Source organism: Ictidomys tridecemlineatus, chromosome 6 (genome assembly GCF_052094955.1).
Source record: "Ictidomys tridecemlineatus isolate mIctTri1 chromosome 6, mIctTri1.hap1, whole genome shotgun sequence".
Classification (NCBI taxonomy): Eukaryota; Metazoa; Chordata; class Mammalia; order Rodentia; family Sciuridae; genus Ictidomys; species Ictidomys tridecemlineatus.
Window position 1 is genome coordinate 165,450,140 of NC_135482.1, and position 23,510 is coordinate 165,473,649.

Here is a 23,510-nt window from a genome sequence, read left to right on the forward strand (position 1 = left end):
CTCAAAAGAAGAAATACAAATATCCAAAAAAATATATGAAAAAGTATTCAGCATCATTAGCAGTTAGAGAAATGCAAATCAAAACTACATTCAGATTTCATCTCACTCCAGTCAGAATGGCAGTCATCAAGAGCAAACAATAATAAATGCTGGAGAGGATGTGAAGAAAAAGGAACCCTTACACTGGTAATGGGAGTAAATTAGTACAACAATTATGGAAATCAGTATGGAGGTTCCTCAAAAGATTAGGCATGGGACATCATATGATCCAGCTGTACCACTCCTCAATATTTATTCCAAAGGATTAAAGTCATCATGTTATAGTGACACATACAAATCTAGTTTTAGAGCAGCACAATTCACAGTAGCCAAACTATGAAACCACCATAGGTGTTCATCAACAGATAAATGGATCAAAAAATGTGGTATGTATACACGATGGAGTTTTATTCAGCCATAAAAAGAATGAGATTATATCATTTTCAGGAAAATGGATGGAACTTGAGAGCATTATGTTAAGTGAATAAGCCAAACTCAGAAGGTCAAGGGTCATATATTTTCTCTCATATGTGGAAGCTAGAGAGGAAAAAGAAAAGGAAAGGTGGGAGGGGGATGCAGGGGGGAATCTCATGAAAATCAAGGGAGATCAGTACAGTAGAGGAAAGGGAACAGAGGGAGGGAGGAAGAGAGTGAAAAGGGAAAATACTAGGGAATGATATTGGCCAAATTATATTGTGTGCATGTACAAATATGTAACAACAGATTCCACCATATGTACAACTATAATGCACCAATTAGAAAAGGGGGGAAAAAAGAAAGAGGTTTAAATTTGGGAGCCAGAAATTTTGACAGGGAAGTCATAGTTCACATAACTTTATAATATATGAAACTGAAAATATTGAGTTAGAGTAATCTATATTTAACAAATATAATACTGTCGAAGGAGCATGTTTAACAAATTTAATTCACTTCCCCAAACTGGCAGAATCATCTTATAGGTAAAGCATCCCTTGATTGCTAATAATGTTTTTTAGTATGTTGAATTAATTATTGTCAGTTAATTACAGTTTATCTAAATGGAGCCATTTTTTCTTTTTATAAATTTGGTGGTTAGTATTTTAGGGGTACTTAATAATATCTGGAATGTGTTTTTAAAAACCCAAGACCTAGTGGGCACAGTGGTGTACACCTGTAATCCCAGTGGCTCAGGAGGTTTAAGCAGGTGGATTGCACATTCAAAGCCAGCCTCAGAATCTTAGTGAGACCCTCAGCGATTTACCAAGACCCTATCTCAAAAAATAAGAAGGGCCTGGAATATATAGCTTAGTAGTTAAGTGCCCCTGGGTTCAATCCCCAGTACCAAATATTAAAAAGAAAAAATAAAACCCAGGACCATCATTTAGCATGTAAATCCAAATATAAACATTACTCTTGGCTTCTGGTCTCTAGATTATTGGTTTCTATCATTTTTTTTACTGCTACTTGCTTGGTATTGACAAATACCCTAATAAGTCATTGATCCCTTTACCATTTTTAATCAAAATATCCAAAGATGAATCACCTATTTTCATAAAATTCACAAATCATGAGCCACACAAAAAGCATAACTTGCCAGGCATAGTGAAAACACTTTTAATCCCAGATACTCAAGAGAATGAGGCAAGAGGATCACAAGTTTGATGCCAACCTCAGAACTTAGAAAGACCCCATTTTATAATAAAAAGGGCTGGGGATGTAGCAAGAGTTAGAGTACCTTTAAGTTCAATTCTGAGTACCAAAAAAAGAAAAAGAACAAAAAAGCATACCTAATGGCTGAACTAATAATTAGTCTTTCTTTTTTGCCAAGGCATAGGCTCAAATCTAAACTATTAGTTCAATTACCTGGGCAGACTGAGAACTAAGCTATGAAGCTACTTCAGTGACGGTATATTCAGTGGTAACAGGATATCCTACACAGTGAATGTCATATTATAGATAAGAACTATTTTAAATCAAGGTTGACTAAAGGGTGAAGAATTCAGATTTGAGCATACTTAACTTCCAGGATGATGTCCAGGAGTCATGTGATTCCACATGATTATACTTCAAAGAGATGACAGTTTTAGAATTATGGTTTGGGCAATGATGAGTATATAAAGCATGGATAAATTTTCACAAATGGGAAATTGGCTAGCAGAAAAATGTTTAAATGCTTCATCAAAGTAGCAAGAATTGTACAGATGTGGGACCCATAGAATTAATGGGGGAAAATATGATGGTGGACGCATCAACAAATTTGCCACTACTGCCACATCATACCAGTAAAGATGTGCCTTTGCTCCTACATCAAGAAATGTGCTACTCTGGGCAGAAAGAAGTGTTTGGCAGATTTAAGAAAACCCAAAGGTGCCAATAAAATATAAGATAGTGAAGGCATAGATAAATTCCTTGAGTCTTATGACCTGCCCAGATTGAGTCAGGAGGATATAGACAACCTAAACAGACCAATAACAATAGAGGAAATAGAAGAAACCATCAAAAGATTACAAACTAAGAAAAGCCCTGGACCGGATGGGTATACAGCAGAGTTTTACAAAACCTTTAAAGAGGAACTAACACCAATACTTTTCAAGCTATTTCAGGAAATAGAAAAAGAGGGAGAACTTCCAAATTCATTCTACGAGGCCAACATCACCCTGATTCCGAAACCAGACAAAGACACTTAAAAGAAAGAAAACTACAGACCAATATCTCTAATGAAACTTGACGCAAAAATCCTCAATAAAATTCTGGCGAATCGGATTCAAATACATATCAAAAAAATTATACACCATGATCAAGTAGGATTCATCCCTGGGATGCAAGGCTGGTTCAATATACGGAAATCAATAAATGTTATTCACCACATCAATAGACTTAAAAATAAGAACCATATGATCATCTCGATAGATGCAGAAAAAGCATTCGACAAAGTACAGCATCCCTTTATGTTCAAAACTCTAGAAAAATTAGGGATAACTGGAACATACCTCAACATTGTAAAAGCAATCTACGATAAGCCACAGGCCAGCATCATTCTGAATGGAGAAAAATTGAAGGCATTCCCTCTAAGATCTGGTACAAGACAGGGATGCCCTCTCTCACCACTTCTGTTCAACATAGTCCTCAAAACACTGGCCAGAGCAATTAGACAGACGAAAGAAAATAAAGGCATAAAAATAGGAAAAGAAGAACTTAAATTATCACTATTTGCAGATGATATGATCCTATACCTAGCAGACCCAAAAGGGTCTACAAAGAAAATATTAGAGCTAATAAATGAATTCAGCAAAGTGGCAGGATATAAGATCAACACACATAAATCAAAGGCATTCCTGTATATCAGCGACAAATCCTCTGAAATGGAAATGAGGACAACCACTCCGTTCACAATATCCTGAAAAATAATAAAATACTTGGGAATCAACCTAACAAAAGAGGTGAAAGATTTATATAATGAAAATTACAGAACCCTAAAGAAAGATATAGAAGAAGACCTTAGAAGATGGAAAAATATACCCTGCTCATGGATAGGCAGAACTAACATCATCAAAATGGTGATATTACCAAAAGTTCTCTATAAGTTAAATGCAATGCCAATCAAAATCCCAATGGCATTTCTTGTAGAAATAGATAAAAGAATCATGAAATTCATATGGAATAATAAAAGACCCAGAATAGCAAAAACAATGCTAAGCAGGAAGTGTGAATCAGGGGTATAGCGATACCAGACTTCAAACTATACTACAGAGCAATAGAAACAAAAACAGCAGGGTACTGGTACCAAAACAGGCGGGTGGACCAATGGTACAGAATAGAGGATACAGTAACCAATCCACAAAACTACAACTATCTTATATTTGATAAAGGGGCTAAAAGCATGCAATGGAGGAAGGATAGCACAAATGGTGCTGGGAAAACTGGAAATCCATTTGCATCAAAATGAATCTGAATCCCTATCTCTCGCCATGCACAAAAGTTAACTCAAAATGGATCAAGGAGCTTGATATTAAATCAGAGACACGGCATCTGATAGAAGAAAAAGTTGGTTATGATCTACATACTGTGGGATCAGGCCCCAAATTCCTCAATAGGACACCCATAGTGCAAGAGTTAACAACTAGAATCAACAAATGGGACTTACTCAAACTAAAAAGTTTTTTCTCAGCAAAAGAAACAATAAGAGAGATAAACAGGGAGCCTACATCCTGGGAACAAATCTTTACTCCTCACACTTCAGATAGAGCCCTAATAACCAGAATATACAAAGAACTCAAAAATTAGACAATAAGATAACAAATAACCCAATCAACAAATGGGCCAAGGACCTGAACAGACAGTTCTCAGAGGAGGACATACAATCAATCAATAAGTACATGAAAAAATGCTCACCATCTCTAGAAGTCAGAGAAATGCAAATCAAAACTACCCTAAGATACCATCTCACTCCAGTAAGATTGGCAGCCATTAGGAAGTCAAACAACAATAAGTGCTGGAGAGGATTCGGGGAAAAGGGCACTCTTGTTCATTGCTGGTGGGACTGCAAATTGGTGCAGCCAATTTGGAAAGCAGTATGGAGATTTCTTGGAAAGCTGGGAATGGAACCACCATTTGACCCAGCTATTCCCCTTCTCGGTCTATTCCCTAAAGACCTAATAAGAGCATGCTACAGGGACACTGCTACATCGATGTTCATAGCAGCACAATTCACTATAGCAAGATTATGGAATCAGCCTAGATGCCCTTCAATAGATGAATAGATAAAAAAAAATGTGGCATTTCTACACAATGGAGTATTACTCTGCATTAAAAAATGACAAAATCATAGAATTTGGAGGGAAATGGATGGCATTAGAGCAGATTATGCTAAGTGAAGCTAGCCAATCCTTAAAAAACAAATACCAAATGACCCCTTTGATATAAGGGGAGTAAACAAGGACAGGGTAGGGACGAAGAGCTTGAGAAGAAGATTTACATTAAACAGGGATGAGAGGTGGGAGGGAAAGGGAGTGAGAAGGGAAATTGCATGGAAATGGAAGGCGATCCTCAGGGTTATACAAAATGATATATAAGAGGAAAGGAGGGGTAAGACAAGATAATATAAATGGAAGAAATGATTTACAGTAGAAGGGGTAGAGAGAGAAGAGGGGAGGGGAGGGGAGGGGAGGGGGGATAGTAGAGAATAGGACAGACAGCAGAATACATCAGACACTAGAAAGGCAATATGTCAATCAATGGAAGGGTAACTGATGTGATACAGCAATCTGTATACGGGGTAAAGTTGGGAGTTCATAACCCGCTTGAATCAAACTGTGAAATATGATGTATTAAGAACTATGTAATGTTTTGAACGACCAACAATAAAAAAAAAAGAAAAGAAAAGAAAAGAAAACCCAAAGGTGAAAGACAAATTTTCTGCTTTCACAGAAAATGAGGTTGTAAACTTAGCCCACACAAAGGTTGAAATATTAAGGAAAATCAGATATATCTTACCTACAATCCTAAAATCTTCCTGGCTATCTTTTAATTTTTTGGCCTTGAATCAATTGAATACTCTTTATTCTGGGTGAGGACCCAAATTATCCATTTAGTGACAGATTGTGGTCTTTGTAGATTCTTGGTAGATTGAACTTTTCTCTAGATGCCTGTGTTCCTTCTCAGTTAATTTGGCTAGGAGGTATTTAGAGTTGTTCAGTAAACTACTTAGATCAGAAAACAAAAGTTGCAACAATATCTATACATTGAGTCAAGGATGGGCTCATGCTGGAAAATCAAATCATTAAAAAAATTTTGAGGACATTAAGAGAAATATGGAGATCCAAGGAGTCTCTAAAACTTAATTACCTAGGTATATTATTATTTTCACCAAAGGAGCAAATATGCTGTTCTTATATATGGGTATACTAAAAAAGCTGCACATAAATTTACCAGTGTGTGAGAGAATTTTCTTATTGAGAGAACGCAGTTCAAGACTGTATTCTAATGGTTGCATGATATTTCATTGCACTGTCACTATTATAAATAACACTATTGAGCAGAAGACTATTTCTAGTTAGAATCCTAGGAGTGAAATTACCTAGTTAAAGAATATGAATATTTTTAGGGTTCTTACTACATATTGCCAAATCCATGGGATTGTAATAGCAACAAATCAAAAGTTTTATTTTCATGCCATATTGGCCAGCATTGGACTTTCTCATTTGAAGGGAAAGGGCTGATTTCATAAGTGAAAATGGCATTTCATTGTTGTTTTCACTTTTGATCAGCAAGGCTGTATATTACATAGGTTGTTAATTCATTGGATTTTTCTCTTTTGTGGTTATTTAGGTCTTTGGTCCATTTATCTATTGGTTGAAAAGGTACTATTTAAAATTGTAGTTACTAATTTAAATTAAATTAATGAGTTATTAATTTATTACACTTGGCATGGTTGCCATTCAGTTGAGTTTAATGATAAATCTTTTCCCCTGTTTATTGTGGCATTTTTTTTGAGAGAGAGAGAGAGAGAGAATTTTTAATATTTTATTTTTTGGCAGACACAACATCTTTATTTGTATGTGGTGCTGAGGATCGAACTCAGGCCACACGCATGCCAGGCAAACACGATACCACTTGAGCCACATCCCCAGCCCTGTTGTGGCATTTTTTAAAACAGAAGTTGCCCGTTTTTACAAAGTCAAACCTAAACCTGTTGCTATTCCATTTACTCAACACTTTATCCAAAGAATTGAATACTGTTTATTTAAATTTGGCTAGGAGGTAAATTAAATAAATTCAAATTTATTTTAAATTTCTCAGAGATATTTGGGTGGTTTTACATTTGATTTCTCATTTGTATCTGGATTTTATTTGAGTGAAAAACATCACATGAATTTTTTTTATTGTTGGTAGTTCAAAACATTACACAGTTCTTAATATATCATATTTCACAGTTTGATTCAAGTGGGTTATGAACTCCCAACTTTACCCCGTATACAGATTGCTGTATCACATCAGTTACACTTCCATTGATTTACATATTGCCATTCTAGTGTCTGATATATTCTGCTGTCTATCCTATTCTCTACTGTCCCCCCTCCCCTCCCCTCCCCTCCCCTCTTCTCTCTCTACCCCCTCTACTGTAAATCATTTCTTCCACTTGTATTATTCTTCTCTTACCCCTCCTTTCCTCTTATATGTAATTTTGTATAACCCTGAGGATCAACTTCCCTTTTCATGCAATTTCCCTTCTCTCTCCCTTTCCCTCCCACCTCTCATCCCTGTTTAATGTTAATCTTCTTCTCTAGCTCTTCGTCCCTACCCTGTCCTTAATTACTCCCCTTATATCAATGAAGTCATTTGGCATTTGTTTTTTAAGGATTGGCTAGCTTCACTTAGCATAATCTGCTCTAATGCCATCCATTTCCCTCCAAATTCTATGATTTTGTCGTTTCTTAATGCAGAGTAATACTCCATTGTGTATAAATGCCACATTTTTTTATCCATTCATCTATTGAAGGGCATCTAGGTTGGTTCACAATTTTGCTATCGTGAATTGTGCTGCTATGAACATCGATGTAGCAGTGTCCCTGTAACATGCTCTTATTAGGTCTTTAGGGAATAGACCGAGAAGGGGAATAGCTGGGTCAAATGGTGGTTCCATTCCGAACTTTCCAAGAAATCTCCATACTGCTTTCCAAATTGGCCGCACCATTTGCAGTCCCACCAACAATGAACAAGTGTACCCTTTTCCCCGCATCCTCTCCAGCACTTGTTGTTGTTGGACTCCCTAATGGCTGCCAATCTTACTGGAGTGAGATGGTATCTTAGGGTGGTTTTGATTTGCATTTTTCTGACTGCTAGCAATGGTGAGCATTTTTTCATGTACTTATTGATTGATTGTATGTCCTCCTCTGAGAACTGTCTGTTCAGGTCCTTGGCCCATTTGTTGATTGGGTTATTTGTTATCTTATTGTCTAATTTTTTGAGTTCTTTGTATACTCTGGATATTAGGGCTCTATCTGAAGTGTGAGGAGTAAAGATTTGTTCCCAGGATGTAGGCTCCCTGTTTACCTCTCTTATTGTTTCTTTTGCTGAGAAAAAACTTTTTAGTTTGAGTAAGTCCCATTTGTTGATTCTAGTTGTTAACTCTTGCGCTATGGATGTCCTATTGAGGAATTTGGAGCCCGACCCCACAGTATGTAGATCATAGCCAACTTTTTCTTCTATCAAATGCCGCGTCTCTGATTTAATATCAAGCTCCTTAATCCATTTTGAGTTAACTTTTGTGCATGGTGAGAGAAAGGGATTCAATTTCATTTTGTTGCATATGGATTTCCAGTTTTCCCAGCACCATTTGTTGAAGATGCTATCCTTCCTCCAATGCATGCTTTTAGCCCCTTTATCAAATATAAGATAGTTGTAATTTTGTGGATTGGTTTCTGTGTCCTCTATTCTGTACCATTGGTCCACCCGCCTGTTTTGGTACCAGTACCATGCTGTTTTTGTTTCTATTGCTCTATAGTATAGTTTGAAGTCTGGTATCGCTATACCGCCTGATTCACACTTCCTGCTTAGCATTGTTTTTGCTATTCTGGGTCTTTTATTTTTCCATATGAATTTCATGATTGTTTTATCTATTTCTAGAAGAAATGCTGTTGGGATTCTGATTGGCATTGCATTGAACTTATAGAGAACATTTGGTAATATTGCCATTTTGATGATGTTAGTTCTGCCTATCCATGAACAGGGTATATTTTTCCATCTTCTAAGGTCTTCTTCTATATCTCTCTTTAGGGTTCTGTAGTTTTCATTGAATAAGTCTTTCACCTCTTTTGTTAGGTTGATTCCCAAGTATTTTATTATTTTTGAGGATATTGTGAACGGAGTGGTTGTCCTCGTTTCCATTTCAGAGGATTTGTCGCTGATATACAGGAATGCCTTTGATTTATGCGTGTTGACTTTATATCCTGCCACTTTGCTGAATTCATTTATTAGCTCTAATATTTTCTTTGTAGACCCTTTTGGGTCTGCTAGGTATAGAATCATGTCATCTGCAAATAGTGATAATTTAAGTTCTTCTTTTCCTATTTTTATGCCTTTAATTTCTTTCGTCTGTCTAATTGCTCTGGCCAGTGTTTCGAGAACTATGTTGAACAGAAGTGGTGAGAGAGGGCATCCCTGTCTTGTTCCAGATTTTAGAGGGAATGCCTTCAATTTTTCTCCATTCAGAATGATGCTATCCTGAGGCTTATCGTAGATTGCTTTTACAATGTTGAGGTATGTTCCTGTTATCCCTAGTTTTCTAGAGTTTTGAACATAAAGGGATGCTGTACTTTGTCGAGTGCTTTTTCTGCATCTATCAAGGTGGTCATATGGTTCTTAAATCTTTAAGTTTGTTGATGTGGTGAATAACATTTATTGATTTCTGTATATTGAACCAGCCTTGCATCCCAGGGATGAATCCTACTTGATCATGGTGCACAATTTTTTTGATATGTTTTTGTATCCGATTCGCCAGAATTTTATTGAGGATTTTTGCATCTAGGTTCATTAGAGATATTGGTCTGTAGTTTTCTTTCTTTGAAGTGTCTTTGCCTGGTTTCGGAATCAGAGTGATGTTGGCCTCGTAGAATGAATTTGGACGTTCTCCCTCTTTTTCTATTTCCTGGAATAGCTTGAAAAGTATTGGTATTAGTTCCTCTTTAAAGGTTTTGTAGAACTCTGCTGTATAGTCATCCGGTCCTGGGCTTTTCTTAGATGGTAATCTTTTGATGGTTTCTTCTATTTCCTCAATTGATATTGGTCTGTTTAGGTTGTCTATATCCTCCTGACTCAATCTGGGCAGATTATATGACTTAAGAAATTTATCGATGCCTTCACTATCTTCTATTTTATTGGAGTATAAGGCTTCAAAATAATTTCTGATTATCTTCTGTATTTCTGAAGTGTCTGTTGTGATATTGCCTTTTTAACCCGTATGCTAGTAATTTGAGTTCTCTCTCTTCTTCTCTTTGCTAGCATGGCTAAGGGTCTGTCGATCTTATTTATTTTTTCAAAGAACCAACTTTTAGTTTTGTCAATTTTTTCAATTGTTTCTTTTGTTTCGATTTCATTAATTTCAGCTCTGATTTTAATTATTTCTTGCCTTCTACTTCTTTTGCTGTTGTTTTGCTCTTCTTTTTCTAGGATCTTGAGATGAAGTATGAGATCATTTATTTGTTGATTTTTTTCTTTTTTTAAGGAATGAACTCCAAGCAATGACTTTTCCTCTTAGAACTGCTTTCAATGTGTCCCATAGATTCTGATATGTTGTGTCTGTGTTTTCCATTTAACTCTAAGAATTTTTTAATTTCCTCCTTGATGTCTTCTAAAACCCATTGATCATTTAGTAACCTATTGTTCATTCTCCAAGTGATCCATGATTTTTCCTTTCTTCTTTTATCATTGATTTTCAGTTTCATTCCATTATGATCAGATAAGATGCATGGTATTATCTCTACTCCTTTATATTGTCTAAGAGTTGCCCTGTGACATAATATATGATCTATTTTTGAGAAGGATCCATGTGCTGCTGAGAAAAAAGTGTAACTGCTTGATGTTGGGTGGTATATTCTATATATGTCAATTAAGTCTAGGTTGTTAATTGTGTTATTGAGGTCTATAGTTTCCTTATTCAACTTTTGTTTGGAAGATCTGTCCAGTGGTGAGAGAGGTGTGTTGAAGTCTCCCATGATTATTGTATGGTGGTCTATTAGACTCTTGAACTTGAGAAGAGTTTGCTTGATGAACATAGAGCACCGTTGTTTGGGGCATATATATTTATGATTGTTATGTCTTGTTGGTGTATGATTCCCTTGAGCAGTATGTAGTGTTCCTCTTTATCCCTTTTGATTAACTTTGGCTTGAAATCTATTTTATTTGATAGGAGTATGGACACTCCTGCTTGTTTCCGCAGTCCATATGAGTGATATGATTTTTCCCAACCTTTCACCTTCAGTCTATGTATTTCTTTTCCTATCAAATGTGTCTCCTGTAGGCAGCATATTGTTGGGTCTTGTTTTGTGATCCATTCAACTAGCCTGTGTCTCTTAATTGGTGAGTTTAAGCCATTAACATTTAGGGTTATTATTGAGATATGGTTTGTTCTTCCAGCTATATTTGTTTATTAATGCTGCTAAACCTGATTTGTTTTCCTCTTTGATTATTGTCCCCCCTTTACTGTCCTACCTCCCTCTGTTGGTTTTCAATGTTATTTTCCATTTCCTCTTCCTGTAGTGTTTTGCCAAGGATTTTTTGAAGAGATGGTTTTCTAGCTGCAAATTCATTTAACTTTTGTTTATCGTGGAAGGTTTTAAGTTCATCTTCCATCCTGAAGCTTAATTTCACTGGATACACGATTCTTGGTTGGAACCCATTTTCTTTTAGTGTTTGAAATATGTTATTCCAGAATCTTCTAGCTTTCAGAGTCTGTGTTGAGAGATCAGCTGTTATCCTGATTGGTTTACCCCTAAATGTAATCTGCTTCCTTTCTCTTGTAGCTTTTAAAATTCTCTCCTTATTCTGTATGTTGGACATCTTCATTATAATGTGTCTAGGTGTGGATCTCTTATGATTTTGCACATTCGGCGTCCTGTAAGCTTCTAGGATTTGGGATTCTGTCTCATTCTTCAAGTCTGGGAAGTTTTCTCGTATTATTTCACTGAATAGATTGTTTATTCCTTTGGTTTGGAGCTCTGTGCCTTCCTGTATCCCAATGACTCTTAAGTTTGGTCTTTTAATATTATCCCATAGTTCTTGGATGTTCTGCTCATGGTTTCTTAGCAGACTTGCTGAGCTGTCTATGTTCTTTTCAAGTTGAAATACTTTGTCTTCATTGTCTGATGTTCTATCTTCTATGTGATCTACTCTGCTGGTAGTATTCTCAATTGAGTTTTTAAGTTGGTTTATTGCTTCCTGCATTTCTAGGATTTCTATTTGTTTGTTTTTTATTACCTCTATCTCCCTGTGAAATTGATCTTTTACTTCCTGGATTTGTTTATGTAGTTCCTTGTCAATGTGATCTTTCATTGTCTGATTTTGCTGTCTCATGTCTTCCTTGAGACTCTAGATCATCTGAAGCATGTATATCCTGACCTCTTTATCTGACATTCCATCTGTTGCAGCTATTACCTCTTCTAAAGTTGAGTTGACCTGCATGACTTGTGGTCCTTTCTTTCCTTGTCTTTTCATACTGCTGGCGTTTCTTTCTGCTTGGTGAAACTGTTGTGTTTTTGAAATTTTCCCTCTATTTATTTATATTGCTCTTGTATAGTTGAAAAATCTCCCTTGCAGGGCAGGTAATGGCTGTGATCCTCCTCCAATTGGGGTGATCTGTCTGCCACGCTGGCGGGCCGCTAGGCCTGCTCTGCAGGTGGTCACAGTCCCGCCTACCTTGCAGGCACTGGGGGAGGGGGCGGGCCTGCCTCTCTGCAGGCCGCTGGACCTGTCCTGCTGGTGTGTCGCAGGTGCGCCTACCCTGTAGGTGCGTGGGGCACCTCTGTCACTCCACAGGTTGCTGGGCCTGACCTTCCCGTGGGTCGCAGGTCCGCCTACCTTGCAGGTGCAGGGGGAGGGGGCGGCTCCGCCCCTCAGCAGGCTGCTGGGCCTGATCTGCAGGTGGTCACAGTCCTGCCTACCTTGCAGGCACTGGGGGAGGGGGTGGGCCTGCCCCTCAACAGGCCGCTGGACCTGTCCTGCTGGTGTGTCGCAGGTGCGCCTACCCTGCAGGTGCGTGGGGCAGCTCTGTCACTCCGCCAGTTGCTGGGCCTGACCTGCCCGTGGGTCGCAGGTCCGCCTACCTTGCAAGTCCACATGAATTTTTGAAGTGTATAAAACTCCCATTCTGTGCAGACTCTAGGTGTTTGTCTTTTTTACTTATCATTTCCTTCTGACATAGAAATAACTAATTTACAATGTGATTAGTTTGATAGCTTAGTTTACTTTTTTTTAAATATTAAGCCAGTAAACACGCTCTGATGGTACTAATCAGCTTTTTAATGTTGTGACAGTTATTTTTTCTATTGCGGAAATATGTGTGTGCATGTTTCAGGTAGATAAGTTTTCTAGAAACATTATTGGATTAATATGGTGGTCTTAACTCTATTTTCAATAATAACTACTATTTGTTTCTTGTTTTAAACGTTATGCATTTATGTACATACACATATGCACACATATATACATATTCATATTTTTAAATATTTATTTTTTAGTTGTAGTTGGACACACACCTTTATTTTATTTATTTATTTTTATGTAGTGCTGAGGATGGAACCCAGGGTCCCACACAAGTGAGGCGAGCGATGTGCCGCCGAGCCACAACCCCAGCCCTATAACATAAAAATCAGATAAGCTAAACATTCTCCATGTTTCTATCACTTATCTAAAATTTGATATAATTTATCATTTTCTATCATTTATGCCACACACAACTATATTATATTTATGCTTATTTATTTACATAGTGCTTAGACTGTAATATCTAGGTAATTATATAGGAGATATCTATTCAGAATTAGATTTGAATAGCAACCATTTATTACTTGCCATGAATTAATGATTTGAAAGAAATTTACCTAAGCTAATTAACCAGCCAGTTTCCTTCTCTGGTAGCTTAAACAATGTCTATGTGTAGTACAGGTTAATTTAAGTAGCCAAGCTGGCTCTGTGGGCAATTTGAAAATAATCAACTGGTTACATATGATTTAGAATGCACATACCCTCATATGTCTTGAATTTCCCTGAAGCTACCAGTGACAGGTGAATAAAAATTAATAATCATTTTAGGTTACTCATGGATATATAAAATTTGTGTCTGTCTTTTTTAGGAAGTTTCACGATTCTTAGACTTGAAGCATGAAAACCACTATCAAGTGTATAATCTATGCAGTATGTATATGACTCAATACTTTGTTAATATAGATAGAAAACAGATTACTGCATATAAGAAGAAGATTCCACTTTTACATTATATTTAATCATAAGTATTTAATGGTGGAGAATTTGATAAAATAAAAAATCTTCATCTTGTGCTGCCCTGTTTGTAGGAAAAGTTAGTTCAACAGCATAGTTTGCTCTGAGGGAAGCAGGCCTTGTGGGACCGAAGAGGTGGAATGGAGGCAAACAATTTTAGGGAAGGTCTGCTCGAGTGTTCAGGTTTAGGAAAATCTGTTTTCCCTTACAAATTGTGTTGAAGACACTAGACAATTAGACAAACATGTTCTCTAACCCTCAGGAGTGGGTTTTGATGAAAACATAGAAACTAATGGGATAGATAGATAAATAAATAAATTAATTAATTAAACGACCCTTTAGAAAACAGATTATACTCTAGTTTACCACTCTGTCTCTCATGTTATTTTCTTCCACTTGTATATTATAAAATAAACATCTTCAATGGCAACCATTTTGGTTAGCTACATTTTCCTCTACTCCTTGGTTTCTAATTATCCTACAGTTATATAATGAGTAGCCTTCTAGAAAGCTAAAAGGGAATCTATTAAACAAAACTAATTCAAATGTAGAATACCTGCTATGGACAAACCACTTCTGTCTTTATGTTTTTGAGATTCTCTACAATCATTTTAGAGCAGTAAGAGCTACTCAAAAAGCTTCTTCTGAAGATAGAGAATTTCTAAAGGAAAATTCAAACTATTCATAACTTCATCATTTACTATGTTATTAGGAAAAGAGATATGACATATGTATTTTTTTTATTTTAGGTGAAAGAAGTTATGATCCTAAGTACTTCCATAATAGGATCCATAGAATCATGATTGATGATCATAATGTCCCTACTTTGAAGTAAGTTTTATTCCACATTGACTATTAAAAAAAGAGTTAATACATCGGGCTTGATTTTTTTAAAAAAAATATTTTAATTCAACTGAAAATCTTACATTTAAAATCAGAGAGATGGTGGTGTTCTCCAAGGAAGCAAATGCGTGGATGGCTCAAGATGATAAAAATATCCTAGTGATTCACTGTAAGGGAGGCAAAGGTAATAATGCTTTTCTTTTATTTCCTTTTTTGTAAAGACATTGAAAAGATAAATAGAGGTACAAGAACAAGATAAACATTGCTATTAATCAGTATAGTAGTTTTAACATTTTAAAATATTAGCTTTAAGACTAAAAAAGGAAAGGAAGTAAGGAAGGGGCCGGAAAGAGTAAAGAAAGGAATAAAGCAAGGTAAAAAAAGCTAAAGAAGGTCAAGCATATTTGCCTTTGAGTATTGATTATTTGGGTTTTTCATTTTTTTAATATTCATTTTTTAGTTATAGTTGGATACAATACCTTTATTTTATTTATTTTTATGTGGTGCTGAGGATGGAACCCAATGCCTCACACGTGCTGGGTAAGCGCTCTACCACTGAGTCACAACCTCAGCCCTGGGTTTTTCATTTTTAAATTGCCAATTTATATCTGTCAAAATATAAATGGTATTTAACTTGTTTTTTTTTTTCAGTGCCAGGGATAGAACCCAGGGCCTATGCATGCTAGGCATGCACTCTACCAATGAGATACACCCCCATCCCAGTTTTTCTTTTAGTAACTATTCTGAAGATTTCAGTCTACATCCTTGATTTAGCTATTGATTTTTTAATGTTGACTTCATATCTAGCATTTTTCCTAAATTCTTTATTTACATTTAGAGGTTTGCCTGTAAATTTGGTTGGATTTTTCCAGTCTACAAATATGAAAGTTTGTTACTTCTATTTTAATCCTTGTATGTTTCATTTCGTTTTCTTTTCTTACTATACTAGCTATATCCTGAAGCACATTATTAGATGGAGGCAGTGAATGGTAGGAATTTTTTTTTTTTTTTAGTTTTTGCCCTCAAAGAGAATACTAAGACATTGCATCATTAACATGATGTATTTAGTGGGTATTTTTGTAGATTTTTTTTGTCAAGTTAAGGAAATTTCAGTTTTTCTTAATTTTTAAAGTCATGAATGTATGATAAGTTTTAGTGAACATGTTTTCCTGAACTTACCAAGATAAGTGTAAGGTATGTCTCCTTTAATCTGTGAATATATTAAATAAGTATGGATTTCTGATATGATACTTGTATCCTTGAGATAAAAGGCACTTTGTATTTTCTACATTACTGAATTAACTGCGAAAATATTTCAATTGAGTTTTTAAAAATATCTACATTCATAAGTGAGACTGGACTAAAGTAATCTTCTGTAATTGTGAAGTTTGGAAATCAGTTATAATAATGTATTGCGTTAGGAATTTTTATCATTATTTACAAGAATTCATAAAATATAGGAATCATTGCTTTCTTATAGACTTTAAAAGAATTTTACCTTGTCCTTTGGAGGGAGGTGATGAGAAAGACTTGGACTAAATGTAATTTTTAATGCAATTTTATTGCAGTGTTTAAGCTTTCTCTTGTTGAACCAATGTTTTAAATAGTATTTTTTTCATTTAAAGTTTAAAAATGATGGGCATAAAGTTACTCTTATGGTGCTATTAAATATATATTATATCAGTGATTTTGCCCCACCCCTTTATTTGTGTCTCTGAGTCTCCTTTTCTAAAATCAGTACTAGGCTTTTACAGAGTGAGTACAGCAAAAGGACCCAGAAGTCTCAAAGTTGTAATGTTATTGGCAATGTTTAACCACTATATTGAATTGCATCTAGATAGACAAGGAAATGAAAGTAAAAAAAAACAAAGGAGTAGTTCAAGGACTAGATATCATGATAAATTTAAAGGGCAAACATGTTCAGTCATTCATACACTAAACAGATACTGTCCAATTGCAGGAGATGTGACAATGTACAAAGCAAATACATTTGCTGTCCCCTGGGGAAACCATAGTGTATTGTTTAACAAGAAAAAAAAAAAACGTGTGTGCATTATTGGATAGTGATGAATGCAACTGAAAAAGAAAAAGGAGAATATGAAGTCAGGGAGAGGTTGCTTATTGATATATAGATGGTCAAAGAGAGTGTCACCAATAAAATTATATGTGAGCAGAGATGTTATAAAAAGATTATCATGAGAGTTTGGTATACAGAGAACAGAGTAATAGAGAATACCATGAAGGTTACCAAAAATAAATGAAATAAATCTATTGTAACTTTGAAAATTCATATTGGGCTTGAATGATCATGGCCTCTTCATCAAGGTGAACACAACCAATCCTTTTAAGTATATCTGTGTTAAAATTTCTCCCTGAATTAACATCGAAATTACTGTCTTACAGTTTGGAGAATCTACCATCTCTTGATTTTTCAAAGTAGTAAGTCAGATAGATCAGTGCTAGGTTAAAAGCACCCCTCATGTTCTCTACCAGGGGAATTTGATCAACATCTCTTGCATGTTTGTTCAGTCAGGGATTTAAAATTTTCTGGAATATAATTCCAACTGGGTCCAAACGCTAGAATTCACTGAGAAATTTCTTAATCTTCTTTTATAGATTTTATTTTAATCAAAGTTTATCCTTGAGGCTGGATTTGTGGCTTAGCGGTAGATCACTCTTGCCTAGTACGTGTGAGGTGTTGGGTTTGATCCTCAGCACCACATAAAAATAAATAAATAAAATGAAGGTATTGTGTCCAACTATATCTAATATATCCCTGACTGAATAAACTTGCAAAATATGTTGATATATATAAATATATAAAAGTCTATCCTTGTCAGTTGTTTTTTGTTTTTTTGAAGGACTGAAAAATAAAAGACAGTTGAAGAATTTCAGCTATTATAACATAATGGTTAAAAACAGATTTTAAAATAAAATATCTGGGGTTGAATTCAAACTGTGTCATTTTTTTAAAATGTTTTTTTTAACTTGTTTATAGATATTTATTTATTTATTTATTTATTCGTTTATATGTGGTGTTGACAATCAAACCCAGTGCCTCACACATGCCAGGCCAGTGTGCTATGGCTGAGCCACAGCCCCAGCCCTCAAACTGTGTCATTTAATGATTATGTGGTATTGAGTAAATTATTTAAACTCTCTATGCCTTAGTTTTATGATATGTAAAATGCACATATTATGACAGTACAAACTTCATAGTTATGTTGTAAAGATTAAAATGAAATATGCAGAGTACCTGGCAAGAAATGACATTGACTCAATAATATTGGCTGTTATAGTATCCTTCAATATTATACCCTCAGTTTATAATACTAAACTTATCTTTCCTTAACTTTATAGGTAAGCAATGAACAACTTTTTATTTAAATAATACAGGTGAATATTTAAACTTCTCTAGCATTTCAATGTGTTTTACAGAATGCTGCAAGGTATACCTTCATTTGTTGTATCACTGAGGCAGTCAAATTCTCAAAGTACTGTTTTAGTCTGAAGAACTTAAATAAGAAATTAATTCAGTTAGATTAAGTGGTGTAAATAACTAAGGGACACACACACACTCACACATACACACACACCCCTACCCATTGTTGGTATGTGGATAATCACTTTTGCCACAGTCTGGCTGGGCACAATTCAGGAGCCACTTGTCAAAAGAAACGAACTTTATTTTTAGACACCAAACCACACAGCTCTTCAGGAAAACCTTCAGAGCCCAACTGCCACCACCGGCTTCCCACAAGCCTCTCAACCTCCCCCACTCCTCCTGCTCTTGAGGCCGATTGGCTGGGTTGCTTTGGCAGAGCCAAAAAAAAAGTCCCCCAATGAGCAGCTCCGTGGTCTGAAAGGGCGGGGAAACAACCCAATGAGCATCACCGCAGAGGAGCCAATCAGTTGGCAGCTAGAAGTTTGCTGGGGCTGTGAGCCAATCATCAGCTGGCAGCTGGAAGTTTGCTGGCAGCTAGAAGTTTTCTGGGGCCCCTTCAACTGTGGCTCTCAACAACTTTAGTTTTCTGCTTTATAGAGTCAGGAATTTGGAGTGTAAGTTCTACTTCATGGGGAAGGATGACAGACACAGCTTGGAAAAGGAGTTTAAGGATTTTTATAAAAAGTCATGAAAGGTGGTATAAAGGAGGCAAAATTTTACCTTTGCCCCTTTAGGACTTCTCATTGGGCCCTAAGAATCAAATTGACATATGACAGATCGACAGGAGAAAAACATACAAAAATTTTTTTAAATTATTTTATTTATTTATTTTACATTTTGACATATAGTACACAAATGGAATACAACTTCTCATTCCTCTAGCTGTACATGGTTTAGAATTACTCCAATGATGTAATCATACATGTATATAGAGTAATAATGTCTCTCTCTTTTTATCGTCCTTCCCATCCCCACAATCCCAACCCTCTCCTCACTCCCCTCTAGACAAACCAAAATTCCTTCATTCTTCCCTATCCCCCTTCCCCTGTCTAGATCAGCATCCACTTATTAGAGAGAATATCAGCTTTTGGTGTTTGGGAATTGGCTTATTTCACTTAGCATGATATTCTCTAACACCATCCATTTACCTGCAAATGCCATAATTTCATTCTAAGCCTAACCCTTAAAGAAGACTGAGTAATATTTCATTGTGCATATGTACCACATTTTCTTTATCCATTCATCTGTTGAAGGACATCTAGGTTGGTTCCATATTTTAGCCATTGTGAATTGAGCTGCTATAAACATTAATATGGCTAAGTCACTGTAGTATGCTAATTTTAAGTCCTTTGAGTATAAACCAAGGAGTGAGATAGCTAGGTCAAATGTTGGTTCCATTCCAAATTTTCTGAGGAATCTCCACACTGCTTTCCATAGTGGTTGCACCAATTTGCAATCCCATCAACAGTGCATGAGTATACCTTTTTCCCCACATTTTTGCCAGTACTTCTTATTGCTTGTATTATTGATAATTGCCATTCTGACTGGAGTGAGATCAAAGTTTAGAGTAGTTTTGATTTGTATTACTCTAATTGCTAGAGATGATAAGCATTTTTTCATATGTTTGTTGATCAGTTGTATTTCTTCTTCTGTAAAGTGTCTGTTCAGTTCCTTAGCCCATTTATTGATTGGGTTATTTGAAAAACATATAAGTTTATTTAATATAAGTTTTATGTGGCACAAGAGCACTTTTCAAGAAATGGAGTCCTGGGGCTGGGGTTGTGGAGAAGCTATCATATTAAGATCAATTTAACCTACTTGTTATAATTATATGGACTTTTATTTTATTCATTTATTTATATGTGGTGCTGAGAATTGAACCCAGTGCCTCACACATGCTAGGCAAGTGCTCTACCACTGAGCCACAACCATGTGAGACACTGGATTTAATTCTCGGTACCACATATAAGTAAATGAATAAAATAAAAGTCCATCAACATCTAAAAAATATATTTTAAAAATTAGGACAAAAAATAATAATTATATTGAATAATCAAATAATGTGTAAATCTATAAAATGTCAAAGTGAACAAAAATTTTAATTTTATGAAAACTAAGTTGAATGTTTTAGGAATATTCAATGAAGTTGAATGGCTACAACTAAAATTATAGCTGAATTAAATGCAAGAAAGATCACTATAAAACATTGTGAGAACAATTTTTTGGCATTTTTTATTTGTTCTTTCTAGATGGGAAAACAATTCTAGTAGAAAAATCTAGAAGAATTCTGCACCTAGGTTTCTTTAAAGAGTCTGAATTGAGAGATTATAGATGAACAGTAGCCTTTATACAATAGGACTTGTTTTTTGAGAAAAGTTTCTGGGTAGGAGAACTCATACTTAAAAAGTTAAAGCCTTTGTTTGAAGTTTGAAGTTACAATAAAATATTTAAGGTATGTATATAGTATTTTTATAGTTCCCTATTTGCTTGACTGATAAAAGAACATCTACTATGTCTGCAGTTGTACTTATCCACAAGGATGCGAATCTGTTCATGACATATCCATAATTGGTTAAGGAAATTTCCCAAAGTTTCTTTCAAGTGGGAAAAAAAACAGAGTTACAGAGACCCAGAGATGTCTTCCAAAATTGAAATATTAACAATCAATGCAGCTGAGAGAATGGCTGTTAATGAGCAGTAGCCTCTTTTTGGGGTGTGTGAGGGTAGTGGGATTGAACTCGGGGACACTCAACCACTGAGCCACATTCCCAGCCCTATTTTGTATTTTATTCAGAGATAGGGTCTCACTGAGTTGCTTAGCACCTCTCTTTTGCTGAGGCTGATCACTTTGAACTCATGATCCTCCTGCCTCAGCCTACGGAGCTGCTGGGATTGCAGGTGTCTACTTTCATGCCCAGCTCAGTAGCTTCTTTTTGCAGGCAGCTTTTATTGATTATAGCAAGAGGTAGTATAAACTGCTCTTTTATATGTATGAAGACACGAATGGGGTGACTCTGTTTTGTGCACAACTAGAGATATGAAAGATTGTGCTCTGTATATATGTATGAAAAGATAGGATAGAGTAGAAAATTTTGTGCCTCTCAGGAAAAAAAGTAGATTTGAATTACATAAAATAAGTTCAATGTGTACTATGTAAATCAAATGCTACAACTTATTGTATAAAAGAAAAAACATTTTTTTTCCGAAACTCAAATTGTGTATGACAGAAAAAAAACACAAATTGGAATAAAATACTTTGAGATGAAGTGTAGAAGCAGAGTCAAAGGTTTGCTTTAAAATGTTACAGCACAGAAAAAAGAGAAGACTGGTGATATAGCTTAGTGGTAGATTGCCTGCTGAGCATGCATGAGGCCCTGGGTTTGATCCTCAGTACTGCCATTTACCCTCACATAAAAAAGAAAAAGATGGAAGAAGGGAGGGGAGAAAAGAGAGAAATTTAACAAAAAAATACTGATAATTGTAGAATCTGGGAAACATATATAAGAATGCATTATACTATTCTCTCTACATTTGTTATATTTGAAAATTTTTTCTAATAGCAATTTAAAACTCTAAAATGGAAGGACTAATAGGTCTTGTAAATGCTTACAGGTTCAGATTCTGTTTTATCTTTCATTGGTGTTTTATTTATGTTAGTTACAAAAACACTATATAATTAGTTTTTTTGGCGGGGTTCTGGGGATTGAACTTAGGGACACTTCACCACTGAGCCACATTCCCAGCCCTAGTTTGTATTTTATTTAGAGAAGGGTCTGACTGAGTTGCTTAATACCTTACTTTTGCTGAGGCTGGCTCTGAACTTGAGATCCTCCTGCCTTGGCCTCCTGAACTCCTAGGATTACAGACATGTGCTGCTGTGCCCAGTTATAATTAGTTCTTAATAAGTAAGTAGCACTATCTTTGGACTCTTCTAGCAGAGTTGATTCCATCACCCAGCATTAGTGATGGAACAAAAATACACACAAGAACATGTATTTCATGCCCACAGGACACAGAATTCCTAATGCAGTCACAGAGTAGTGAAACATCTTTGACTATTTCTGAGTTGAAATATTTGGGACAAGCACTTTCAGGGTGAATAAAAACACAAATGAAATGAACTTTTTGAGTATTTCTGAGTATATTTTTATACTGTGTACTACAATAAACAAATGACTTCTTGAACTAACATCTTATATTTTCTAGGAAGAACTGGAACTATGGTTTGTGCCTACCTTCTTGCCTGTGGAAAGTTTTTAACTGCAGAGGTAGGAAAGACATTACTTACTGTACACTGTCTGGTTGAACTTGCTGATTCTGAAACATCACTTGTAGAATGTTAAGATGATTTTTTGAATCAAGGAGAGGTCATTTTTAGGAAGCTTTGTTTTGATACCTCCTGGTTTATTATAGTATTTATTGTGTTTATTAAGTTTATTATGCAGTTAGTAACTGTCCTGAGTATCTCTAGACTGGAATGATATCAGTGAGGCACAATATTTAATGGAATACCAAAAATATCAATAATTAAGACATATTACTGCAGTATTTTTAATTAGTGAAAAAATCCATGATGTATATAATATCAACATTATTTTAAAAGGCAGGACTTGGTAGGGGCAGGATTAAAGTAAGAGAGGGAGAGCAAAGTTATGCAAATACAAAAAACTCCAGGAATCAAGATGCTTCCCTCTCCTCACCACCAGTAACATGGCTTCTTCCTTCCTACAAGTTTCTATCAGATTAATTAGATAAGTCTCCAAAGGACCTTGATCATCCTTAGAATTACTAAGTTGATAAAAAGTATTGTTTCCAACTCAAAACATAGTTTCTTCTGTATATTATTCTCTCTGCATAATCAATTTATGGAGATCTGTGACCTCTGAAAATTTTTGAGGGGATAAGGTGGACTGTTTCCACTTCTTAAAACATAGTTTTCAGTTGTTTTACTGACAGGATCTTGCTGACAAGTTACACTTATAGGACACATCCCCAACAACTCTGCTCATCTCTTGGCCTAGGCTACAAAAAAGAAGCTCTGGGTTCTACAAACTTGCTCAGCTTTCTAATCCCACTCTTTCTGTTTTTTAACTTGAGACACACAGGTTTTGAAAATGGGTGTTCAATCCTTGCTCTCCATGGCCCCTTGGGGATTAGGGCAGCACCATGTCTGTTCTCAGGCTGGATTGGTTGGGCCAATGCCTGACCCAAC

At 35.7% G+C, this 23,510-nt stretch overlaps 1 protein-coding gene across 1 annotated transcript in view; it reads left to right on the forward strand.

Annotated features, from left to right (window-relative positions):
• The window catches only part of LOC101966628 (phosphatidylinositol 3,4,5-trisphosphate 3-phosphatase TPTE2), a gene marked incomplete at its 5' end in the record, with an annotated part of 50,366 nt that overhangs the window by 6,998 nt on the left and 19,858 nt on the right, over window positions 1-23,510 (forward strand). Inside the window, 4 exons of the mRNA XM_040281567.2 lie at window positions 13,866-13,926; window positions 14,760-14,841; window positions 14,949-15,037; window positions 22,505-22,566. Of these exons, the coding sequence (XP_040137501.2) occupies window positions 13,866-13,926; window positions 14,760-14,841; window positions 14,949-15,037; window positions 22,505-22,566 (294 nt within the window). The remainder of the gene's footprint in view (window positions 1-13,865; window positions 13,927-14,759; window positions 14,842-14,948; window positions 15,038-22,504; window positions 22,567-23,510) is intronic.